Here is a 12,413-nt window from a genome sequence, read left to right as displayed (position 1 = left end):
ATGCTGAAAGACCCAGCCACGTTTCATCTTCAATGGCCTTGCTGATGGAAGGAGGTTTTCACTCAAAATCTCACGATACATGGCCCTATTCATTCTTTCCTTTACACGGATCAGTTGTCCTGGTCCCTTTGCAGAAAAACAGCCCCAAAGCATGATGTTTCCACCCCCATGCTTCACAGTAGGTATGGTGTTCTTTGGATGCAACTCAGCATTCTTTGTCCTCCAAACACGACGAGTTGAGTTTTTACCAAAAAGTTCTATTTTGGTTTCATCTGACCATATGACATTCTCCCAATCCTCTTCTGGATCATCCAAATGCACTAGCAAACTTCAGACGGGCCTGGACATGTACTGGCTTAAGCAGGGGGACTCGTCTTGCACTGCAGGATTTGAGTCCCTGGCGGCGTAGTGTGTTACTGATGGTAGGCTTTGTAACTTTGGTCCCAGCTCTCTGCAGGTCATTCACTAGGTCCCCCGTGTGGTTCTGGGATTTTTGCTCACCGTTCTTGTGATCATTTTGACCCCACGGGGTGAGATCTTGCGTGGAGCCCCAGATCGAGGGGAGATTATCAGTGGTCTTGTATGTCTTCCATTTCCTAATAATTGCTCCCACAGTTGATTTCTTCAAACCAAGCTGCTTACCTATTGCAGATTCAGTCTTCCCAGCCTGGTGCAGGTCTACAATTTTGTTTCTGGTGTCCTTTGACAGCTCTTTGGTCTTGGCCATAGTGGAGTTTGGAGTGTGACTGTTTGAGGTTGTGGACAGGTGTCTTTTATACTGATAACAAGTTCAAACAGGTGCCATTAATACAGGTAACGAGTGGAGGACAGAGGAGCCTCTTAAAGAAGAAGTTACAGGTCTGTGAGAGACAGAAATCTTGCTTGTTTGTAGGTGACCAAATACTTATTTTCCACCATAATTTGCAAATAAATTCATTAAAAATCCTACAATGTGATTTTCTGGATTTTTTTTTCTCAATTTGTCTGTCATAGTTGACGTGTACCTATGATGAAAATGACAGGCCTCTCTCATCTTTTTAAGTGGGAGAACTTGCACAATTGGTGGCTGACTAAATACTTTTTTTCCCCACTGTAAGTATTTGATCACCTACCAACCAGTAAGAATTCTGGCTCTCACAGACCTGTTAGTTTTTCTTTAAGAAGCCCTCCTGTTCTCCACTCATTACCTGTATTAACTGCACCTGTTTGAACTCGTTACCTGTATAAAAGACACCTGTCCACACACTCAATCAAACAGACTCCATCCTCTCCACAATGGCCAAGACCAGAGAGCTGTGTAAGGACATCAGGGATATTATTGTAAACCTGCACAAGGCTGGGATGGGCTACAGGACAATAGGCAAGCAGCTTGGTGAGAAGGCAACAACTGTTGGCGCAATTATTAGAAAATGGAAGAAGTTCAAGATGACGGTGAATCACCCTCGGTCTGGGGCTCCATGCAAGATCTCACCTCGTGGGGCATCAATGATCATGAGGAAGATGAGGGATCAGCCCAGAACTACACGGCAGGACCTGGTCAATGACCTGAAGAGAGCTGGGACCACAGTCTTCAAGAAAACCATTAGTAACACACTACACCATCATGGATTAAAATCCTGCAGCGCACGCAAGGTCCCCCTGCTCAAGCCAGCGCATGTCCAGGCCCGTCTGAAGTTTGCAAATGACCATCTGGATGATCCAGAGGAGGAATGGGAGAAGGTCATGTGGTCTGATGAGACAAAAATAGAGCTTTTTGGTCTAAACTCCACTCGTCGTGTTTGGAGGAAGAAGAAGGATGAGTACAACCCCAAGAACACCATCCCAACCGTGAAGAATGGAGGTGGAAACATCATTCTTTGGGGATGCTTTTTGCAAAGGGGACAGGACGACTGCACCGTATTGAGGGGAGGATGGATGGGGCCATGTATCGCAACCTCCTTCCCTCAGTAAGAGCATTGAAGATGGGTCGTGGCTGGGTCTTCCAGCATGACAACGACCCGAAACACACAGCCAGGGCAACTAAGGAGTGGCTCCGTAAGAAGCATCTCAAGGTCCTGGAGTGGCCTAGCCAGTCTCCAGACCTGAACCCAATAGAAAATCTTTGGAGGGAGCTGAAAGTCCGTATTGCCCAGCGACAGCCCCGAAACCTGAAGGATCTGGAGATGGTCTGTATGGAGGAGTGGGCCAAAATCCCTGCTGCAGTGTGTGCAAACCTGGTCAAGACCTACAGGAAACGTATGATCTCTGTAATTGCAAACAAAGGTTTCTGTACCAAATATTAAGTTCTGCTTTTCTGATGTATCAAATACTAATGTCATGCAATAAAATGCAAATTAATTACTTAAAAATCATACAATGTGATTTTCAGGATTTTTGTTTTAGATTCCGTCTCTCACAGTTGAAGTGTACCTATGATAAAAATGTCAGACCTCTACATGCTTTGTAAGTAGGAAAACCTGCAAAATCGGCAGTGTATCAAATACTTGTTCTCCCCACTGTAGTTCACTACTCCCCAACACTGTTGGTGGTGAAAATGCTGTATGGAGAGTGATGAGAGTCTGGAACAATGAGATGAGAGTCTCACCTAATTGAACATTCAACACCTCTCTCTCCCCTTTTTGAGAAATGAGGAATACATATCTGGGCGGCAGGTAGCCTAGCGGCTAAGATCGTTGGGCTGGTAACTGAAAGTTTACTGGTTCGAATCCCCGAGCTGACTAGGTGAAAAATCTGTCGATGTGTCACTGCTCTGGATAAGAGTGTCTGCTATATGACTCAAATGTAAAATATTCTATAGTAAATTTACTTGTCCTCCCACACCTGAATTTGGGTGGAATGTGGCCAAAATATACCTATTAGTTATGGTAGACTACCAATAAAAATGTTTTGGGTCATAATTGCTCCACAATCCGACCTAACCTTCAAAGAAAGAAGGGGTTGAATTTTAACGGTGGCTTAACGCTGAAACTCTCAGCTAAAATATTCATATTATACCATGGACCCAGATCAAAGTAAACCTGCACAGCGGTCTAGGGAGTTTGAATTAGTTCAGCTTTTAGCCCCCTGGCTGTGCAATATTCACAGAGTTTTGACCTCATTCATAAACAATTATTGGTGTAGAAGCTTCAGAGTACCCCTAGGCTTCCCTCAGCTCCTCGCTCCCGCACTCCTCTTACACCAGACCAGTAGGCCGCCTAACTCTCTCAGCTTTTATTTGAAGTCATTCATAGGGTCTGGTTCCTCTCAATGCTTCTCCCACAAGAGCTTTATTTCAATGCCAACTGTCCCGTGTGGCTCAGTTGGTAGAGCATGGTGCTTGCAAGGTTGTGGGTTCGATTCCCACAGGGGACCAGTATGAAGAAAATGTACGCACTCAATACTGTAAATTGCTCTAAATAAGAGTGTCCGTTAAATGACAAAACATTGTATAGTACATATAGTAGTTGATTGGTGAATGATTAAAATGTTCAATAAACTAATATGCCTATGAGAGAGTGCAGTTAGTCTGAAGGCTTGGCACAACGTCGCCATCCAGTGGTAGCCGTTGAATAACTTCCAATTAAATTGTTCTCAAGTCTGCACATTCAATTCCACTTCCATAAACCACATGACAATCATAGTTTTCCTAGATTTTGTTTAATGTTCCTCTGTCTAAACAACATTTTCTCCACAAATAAGAAAAAAAACGTTTATATATTCAAACACCTATGAAACAAACAAGCCCTCACAGTGTTGGCAGGTCTAGTCAAATTAAACATGTCAAACCTATTTATCCGTAAGGCAGAGAAAAAAACATTTAAAATAACATTCTTACCAGCCATTTCTAAACAAATAACTTTTAATACAACTCAATTTATACTGATTCAGGTTTTTTTTTTTTTTTTTAAAGCCTATTTAAACGATGCATCAATAACTTGCCCTTGTCGGGCAGACTATAACAGCGTGCAGCCACCAGCACCAACTGAATTAATTTCACAATCATATCTATGTATGTATAACATGCATGTATTGTAGATGTTAGGCTGCTTTTAGACAGGCAGCCCATTCAGACTTTTTCCCCTTACTAAATAGTTTTTTTGACCAATCAGATCAGCTCTGAAAAATATCTGCTGTGATTGGTCAAAAGACCAATTAGTGGAAAACATTCAGAATTGGGCTGCCTGTGTAAACACAGACTAAATTAAAGGGATGTTCTCAAGGGAAAAACATTAGGGATCAGCAGTATGTTCTGCAAACAGACAAATCAGATCCAGGCCTCATCAGTCACTCACTTTTACAAAAGGACTCTGAGGGGGGGGAATAAAAAAGGAAACTGCAAACTTCCAAACAACCATTTCAGTTCAAAAGCCAGAGATATCCTATTTTTATTTTATCCATCCATAACCATGTATAAAGAAAACAGACTGGACGTCCCTGCCGACTTTTATTCATAGTGACAGTATTCATTTGATTACAAGGTGGTAGTATTTCTGCTCATTTAAACCACAGCTTTAATATACATTTATCTATATACACTTACATTAGAAAGCGATCACCAAGCAGTAGCACTGTCAAGTACATCAGTTTCAGGCAAGGTTAAATGGTTCTCTGGTAATACAGTATTATGTTTAAAAAACAAAAACAGTACAATGTGGAAGGTATCAAGAGAAAAGGAAAATAACTTGAAATTCTAGGGTACTAGCTATAGGTAAGCACCATCTGTTTATAGGATGTATTCTTTATCTAAAAAGTGTGCGTTTACAGGACTTGAAACCATACAAAAATTATAATAAGACCTACGATGCTGTTGCGAGATGAAGTGAGACATTTATTTGGACATTGTAGCAAAAACTTTTCATTTGGCTCTATACTGCAGCATTTTAGATTAAAACGTTTCATATGATGACTGTCAAGTGTCACCTTTTATTTGAAGGTATTTTCATACAAATCTGTTATAACGTTTAGAAATTACAGCACTATGTATCTAGTCCCCCTATTTGAAGGTATCATACGTATTTGGACAAATTCACTTCTAGTCTATTAAAGTAGTCAAGTGTAGTACTTGATCCCATATTCATAGCTCGCAATGACTACATCAAGCTTGTTAAGATTCAAACTTGGATGCATTTGCAGTTTGTTTTGGTTGTGTTTCAGATTATGTTGTGCCCAATAGAAATGAATGGTAAATAATGTATTGTCATTTTGGAGTCACTTATTGTAAATAAAAGTAGAATGTGTTTCGGAACATTAATAAGGATGCCTCCATGATTACAGATAATCGTGAATAAAATCTTTAATCATTTTGAATAAGAAAGTCAAAAGGCATATATAAATCATACCCACCCAAAAAATGCTAACCTCCTGTTATTGGTAATGGTGAGAGGTTATCATGTCTTGGGGGTAAGGTCTTTGTGCCTCAAAATCTCTCACTCATTATTATTCAAGATTCATTCATGATTATCTGTAATCATGGTAGCATCCAAATTAATGTAGAAGTGTTCAGAAACTTTGAACTACGTTAATACACAAGTGAATTTGCCCAAATATTTATGACATCTTCAAAATGGGGGGGACTAGATACATAGTGCTTTCATTTCTAAAAAGGGAAAAACATGAAAATAACCTCAAATAAAAAAAACGACATTCTGTACTGTCGCCTCGTATGAAACATTTGATCTCAAATGGAGTAAAGAGACACATTTTAAGTTTTGCTTCACTGTCCAATTAAATTCGTAGGAGAGTGTAAATGTTAGCTAGAAAATTAGCAGGATTGCAGAAACACCGGAGTAGAATGTCTGGTGGGTGGGACAAACACAGCTATAGCTAACCTACATAAATGACCAACTATCCCAGTTAGAACACTCCATAATACTCACATGACACATTTAACCCAGTCCTAAACATTTGTTCGAGCTTACAACATATTGTTTGCATGAATATACCTACAGTTGAACGACAGATTGTTAGAAGGAACAAATATCTATGAATGTCATCATTGGTGTCACGTAATGTTTAGAGGAATTGTTACCAAGGGCTTTCTTTAACAGTTTTATATGGTTACGTTTTATAGGGTTTTTAAGACAGCACACCACTCGGAGGCAAAACACTGGTAGGTGAACCAAAACAGCAAAAGCCCTTCAGTATTGTGGGCGACTGACCAATGGTGCACCTTAACACAAGGCGGATAACATCACAGATAAAACATTTTTTTAAGATAAAAAATAAAATAAAAATCCTATTCATCATCCGCTCCACACGTGGTGCTGGTCCTTGATTGCAGACCCCGTCTCCCTGTCCCTCGCTCTCTTCCGACTGGCGTAGCCATTCGGAACGTCGTGCTAGGATCTGACCTCCTGACTGGGCTTCCCACTCCGGTTCTGGAGAAATGGCAAAAAAACAGGACAATTCAGCGCAACTGTTCGGTCGCGCGACTTTTGGATTAGGCAGGAAGAGGGAGGTGAGAGACCTGAATGCATGGTTCAGCAATACAATTGAGCTCACTGGAAAAGTATCGAGACTTTCATGCAGCTAGGTGTTAGGCATTCATTTGTTTGAAGGTTACCTCTGCACCAAAGCATATCTCCGCTGGGATTTTGAATCGTGTGTGTGTGTGTGTGTGTGTCCACTCACATCTCGAAAAGAGACATCAGTTTGAAGGCTGTATTATTGCCTGGGGCTTTTAGGAGGAGCTCTAGGGGATAAGAGGAGATCGTCTGTCAGAACGAACTGGAGAGCAGAGATCTAAACACACATTCAGCTGCTTAACTCCGGCTCACCAGAGCCACTGGCCTTACTTCACACGCGCCCAAGGCAAAAACACCATTAGATTTAGACATGTAGCCTACTTTTGAACGGGAGTTCAAAAAAATGGAGGAAAGCAAGTGCCTTTATGGCTATGGTATTACTTGACCTAAAGCTACACTTTCTCTGGGATAGGACTATTCTGTGCTTCTCCCCCACCCAACTCTCCAAAACAAATGTATCATCATGGTCCTCTGTAGCTCAATTGGTAGAGCATGGCGCTTGTAACGCCAGGGTAGTGGGTTCGATCCCCGGGACCACCCATACGTAAAAATGTATGCACAAATGACTAAGTCGCTTTGGATAAAAGCATCTTCTAAATGGCATATTATTATTATTATATTATCAAAATCTTTTTTTTAACAACCTCCTCCCCTTGTCCTACACACCGGCAGGTCGATTCTGGGTGTTTGAGTGGGTGAGTGAGGGAAGACTTGCCGATTGTTGGGTCGCTGGGGTTTGGGGCTCACTCCGGGCCGTACCCTACCTCTGGTGGGGGAGGTTTGACGGTGACGGGCTGGGAGGAGCGCCGTGGAGGCGAGGGTTTGGGCTGGGCCTGCTGATGCATTGTGTCGTAGTACGTCACCCCACCGTACACCTGCGACTGGCCGTACACCTGCGACTGGGCCTGAGGGGAGAGGGAGTTACAGTAACTGCATTGGGAAAGTATTCAGACCCCTTGACTTGGGTATGACGCCAAGCTTGTAGCATCACACCCAAGAAGACTCTAGGCTGTAATCGCTGCCAAAGGTGCTTCAACAAAGTATTGAGTAAAGGGTCTGAATATATGTAAATAATGTCTGTTTTTTTATTGTTAATACAGTTGCAAACATTTCTAAAAACCTGTTTTCACTTTGTCATTATGGGGTAGTGTGTGTAGATTGATGAGGAACATTTAATCAATTTTAGAATAAGGCTGTAACGTAACAAAATGTGGAAAAGGGAAGGGGTCTGAATACTTTCCGAATGCATGTGTGTAAATACCAGAATGTTTGTAACATGTCCTACACATTCCTAAATGTTAAGGGTGGAGTCGAATAACTCCTATAAATCTGGATAGAACTGCAGAGCTGTCAGAATATTGCTACAGTAATGTGTTGCATTGGGTAGCATATATAGCAACATTTGACACGCGGATATGGTAGCTATGGTGTCGAGGGCAGAGGACTCACCGGAGGGTTGTACATTGGGGGCAGGGTGGCTCCTGCCGGGTAGGGGTAGTTAGTGTTCCCAAAGGTCATGACACCTGGTGGAGGGTAGAAGGGCGGGGCCAGCAGCTGCTGTGGAGGGGGCTGTCCAGGGGACATGGAGACAGGGGGAGGAGCGTAGAGAGCCGGGTTGGGCATGGGTCCGCTCGACTGGTGGGGGTGTAGACCTGAGGGGAGAGGGAGACCGGAGGGGATCATGGGGGTGACCAAAGCGAGAGACAATGTCCACCCATTCAGTAGCTGACACCATACCAGCATTTCTGGTCAGGAGTAGGAGTGTGAACGTCTAAATGAAATTGTTAACGTAAAAAAAGAAAATCCCTAACTGAAAAAGGTTTGTCCCCCCCCACAAAATTAAAATCACAGTACAGTCATCACAAAGCTACCATTAAAAAGGCCATGATCATCATCGGAAAAATACAAATTAAACATACCTAACGCAACAATGCTGTAACGTTAGTAGGTGGAGATATACATCTTAAATTATTTGCCACGAATAGAAAGCGCTCTGCACGTCATCATCGTTAACATTTGGAAAAATGGCAGCGGGTGAGACAGGGAAGCAACAGCAGCAAAGTCCTGTATGACAATACTTTGAGAGGTTAAATGTGGTGAAATGCAAACTTTGCGAGATGGAATTGAGCTACAGTGGCAGTACAGGTGCAATGCTCAAACATCTGAAAGGGAGTCACCATGAAACCCAAACCATTGCTGGCAGCAGCACAGGACCCCATCAAAAGACAGACAGGCTCTTCACACGAAAGAAGTGCGATAAGGTGGATTAAAATAACAGCGCTTATTAGAGAAATTGCAGTTAATATGCAGCCTTTGTCAATGGCAGAGAATCTGCTTCAATGCCCTGATACTATTTCTAGAACCAGATAAGATACCATGTCGAAAAAAACCGTGACGGCCCGGATGGAGAAAATGTACAACGATTGCTCTGCGAGTACAAAGCGTGAGTTCTCAAACACCACAGATTGTTGGACGTCGGTCGTACATCACTGCCACGAGCCATCGCATTGACATTAAGTCCCATGTACTGACAACATAGACAGGCACACAGCAGAGAACCTATCACTGTCGCTGAGTGGGTGGGGGACAGCAGTAAAGTGAGCGCCGTCTGGCAGCCATGACGGCAGTCGATTAAACGGCATTGCCCCCTTGCGGTCATACGCATAACCATATCTACATTGAGAATTCACATGTAATTTTAGGATTTTTTTTATCGTTTAAACCATAAAATGGCAGTTTAAAAAGGTTAAGACAAATTGTACATTTGTCACATCCCTAGTCTGGAGGCACTTCAGGAAACTACTCAGATGGTCGACTGCTTCCTTTTGCTCATTTGAGCAAATATCCTTTGAGTCCCTCCTTGACACTGTAGCTCACATGAAGACCTGAAGCATGCTGTATTCTAGTTCATGTGGATCTCAGTGCTGCGTTTGATACTCTTGATCATAACATCCTTGTTGACCGGCAGGAGATGTGGGTGGGAATCTCCGGCGTTGCCCTCACCTGGTTCAGGTCATATCTATGTGGCAGACATTTCTCAGTGAGCATGGGTGGTTCAGTATCGTCCCAAACACCCATTCACTATGGTGTCCCTAAGGGGTCAATTCTGGGCCCGATCCTTTTCCCCTGTACATGCTTCCCCTGGGTGACATCCGCAATCATAACAATACCCTACACTGCTATGTGGATGATACAGCTTTATCAAACCAGACCCATTGACCAATCTAGCATAGCTACCTGTCACAAGTATCTTGCTGACATCAAATGTTTCTCCAGGTCAATGATAAGTAATCAAAGGTTGTTTTATTTGGCCCCCACCTTGCTAGAACCCAGATTGTAAATAAGCGTGGTAATTTTCCACCAATGTAAAGCCTACGGCCAGAAACCTTGGCGTCTTCTTTGACCCTGACCTAAACCTAAGTCCTGCTTTAATCATCACTGATCTGGAGAAAGTTTCCTCAAGCCTAGATTACTGTAAGTCTTTGTACACATCTCAGACAGAAATCACTCCATCATACAGTTAATTCAAAATACTGCAGCTCGGCTTTTAACAGGCACCAGAAAATCTAAATCAACCATATCACACGTATTTTAGCTTCTCTTCACTGCCTACCAGTCACTTTTAGTATAGATTTTCATTTATTAAATCACGTTTAAGGCTTGGTTTAGCCCCATCCTACAGTGAGGGAAAAAAGTATTTGATCCCCTGCTGATTTTGTAAGTTTGCCCACTGACAAAGAAATGATCAGTCTATAATTTTAAATGGTAGGTTTATTTGAACAGTGAGAGACAAAATAACAAAAAAATCCAGAAAAACGCATGTCAAAAATGTAATAAATTGATTTGCATTTTAATGAGGGAAATAAGTATTTGACCCCTCTGCAAAACATGACTTAGTACTTGGTGGCAAAACCCTTGTTGGCAATCACAGAGGTCAGACGTTTCTTGTAGTTGGCCACCAGGTTTGCACACATCTCAGGAGGGATTTTGTTCCACTCCTCTTTGCAGATCTTCTCCAAGTCATTAAGGTTTCGAGGCTGACGTTTAGCAACTCAAACCTTCAGCTCCCTCCACAGATTTTCTATTTGACCCCCTCTCAATCAGAAAGATTTCTGGCTCCCAGGTGTCTTTTACACAGGTAACGAGCTGAGATTAGGAGCACACTCTTAAAGGGAGTGCTCCTAATCTCAGTTTGTTACCTGTATAAAAGACACCTGTCCACAGAAGCAATCAATCAGATTCCAAACTCTCCACTATGGCCAAGACCAAAGAGCTCTCCAAAGATGTCAGGGACAAGATTGTAGACCTACACAAGGCTGGAATGGGCTACAAGACCATCGCCAAGCAGCTTGGTGAGAAGGTGACAACAGTTGGTGCGATTATTCGCAAATGGAAGAAACACAAACTAACTGTCAATCTCCCTCGGCCTCCATGCAAGATCTCACCTCGTGGAGTTGCAATGATCATGAGAACGGTGAGGAATCAGCCAGAACTACACGGTAGGATCTTGTCAATGATCTCAAGGCAGCTGGGACCATAGTCACCAAGAAAACAATTGGTAACACACTACGCTGTGAAGGACTGAAATCCTGCAGCGCCCGCAAGGTCCCCCTGCTCAAGAAAGCACATATACAGGCACGTCTGAAGTTTGCCAATGAACATCTGAATGATTCAGAGGAGAACTGGGTGAAAGTGTTGTGGTCAGATGAGACCAAAATCCAGCTCTTTGGCATCAACTCAACTCGCCGTGTTTGGAGGAGGAGGAATGCTGCCTATGACCCCAAGAACACCATCCCCACTGTCAAACATGGAGGTGGAAACATTATGCTTTGGGGGTGTTTATCCGCTAAGGGGACAGGACAACTTCACCGCATCAAAGGGACGATGGACGGGGCCATGTACCGTCAAATCTTGGGTGAGAACCTCCTTCCCTCAGCCAGGGCATTGAAAATGGGTCGTGGATGGGTATTCCAGCATGACAATGACCCAAAACACACGGCCAAGGCAACAAAGGAGTGGCTCAAGAAGAAGCACATTAAGGTCCTGGAGTGGCCTAGCCAGTCTCCAGACGTTAATCCCATAGTAAATCTGTGGAGGGAGCTGAAGGTTCGAGTTGCCAAACGTCAGCCTCGAAACCTTAATGACTTGGAGAAGATCTGCAAAGAGGAGTGGGACAAAATCCCTCCTGAAATGTGTGCAAACCTGGTGGCCAACTACAAGAAACGTTTGACCTCTGATTGCCAACAAGGGTTTTGCCACCAAATACTAAGTCATGTTTTGCAGAGGGGTCAAATACTTATTTCCCTCATTAAAAATGCAAATCAATTTATAACATTTTTGACATGGGTTTTTCTGGATTTTTTTGTTGTTATTCTGTCTCACTGTTCAAATAAACCTACCATTAAAATTATAGACTGATCATGTCTTTGTCAGTGGGCAAACGTACAAAATCAGCAGGGGATCAAATACTTTTTTCCCCTCACTGTATATCTCTGATTTTTTAACTCCCCATGAGCCAGGACACAGCCTGAGATCCTCTGGCAGGGCACTGTTGACCATTCCAAAGTCTAGGTTGAAAACGAAAGGAGACCAGGCATTTGCCATTAGGGTCCCTAGCCTTTGGAATGGTCTACCAGAGGAGATCAGGCTTGCAGATTCAGTGCCTCGTTAAATCCTTCTGAAAATGTTAAAGATCCCTCCACTTTTATAAAGATGCTTTTAATGTATGATTTTCACTAGCTATCTTTTTTTAATTCTCCTTCCTCATGTCTTTGCTTCTTTGTAAGTACTTTTATTTCATATCTATCATCTTAGTTTTGAGGGTAACTGCTACCCATGCCATGTTGTCCCTGGGTCCCCTGGCAGCAAGGTGACAGACACTAACCTGGGTGCCCTGGATGGGGGAGGTGC

At 42.9% G+C, this 12,413-nt stretch overlaps 1 protein-coding gene across 4 annotated transcripts; it reads right to left on the bottom strand.

Moving 5' to 3' along the window:
• Positions 1–3,617: 3,617 nt before the first annotated feature.
• On the bottom strand, positions 3,618–12,413 carry LOC123491211 (protein CASC3-like; the record flags this gene model as incomplete). 4 transcript variants are annotated; one of them, XM_045221305.1, is given in 5 exon segments in its annotated part: positions 3,618–6,356; positions 6,610–6,670; positions 7,268–7,408; positions 7,953–8,155; positions 12,388–12,413. In XM_045221305.1, coding segments are annotated over 4 exon segments (382 nt in total), but the record flags the coding sequence as incomplete, so codon positions are not given.

Source organism: Coregonus clupeaformis, chromosome 7 (assembly GCF_020615455.1).
Source record: "Coregonus clupeaformis isolate EN_2021a chromosome 7, ASM2061545v1, whole genome shotgun sequence".
Lineage (NCBI taxonomy): Eukaryota > Metazoa > Chordata > Actinopteri > Salmoniformes > Salmonidae > Coregonus > Coregonus clupeaformis.
Note: the sequence above shows the minus strand (reverse complement) of the source record. Positions and strands in the feature narration are given on the sequence as shown.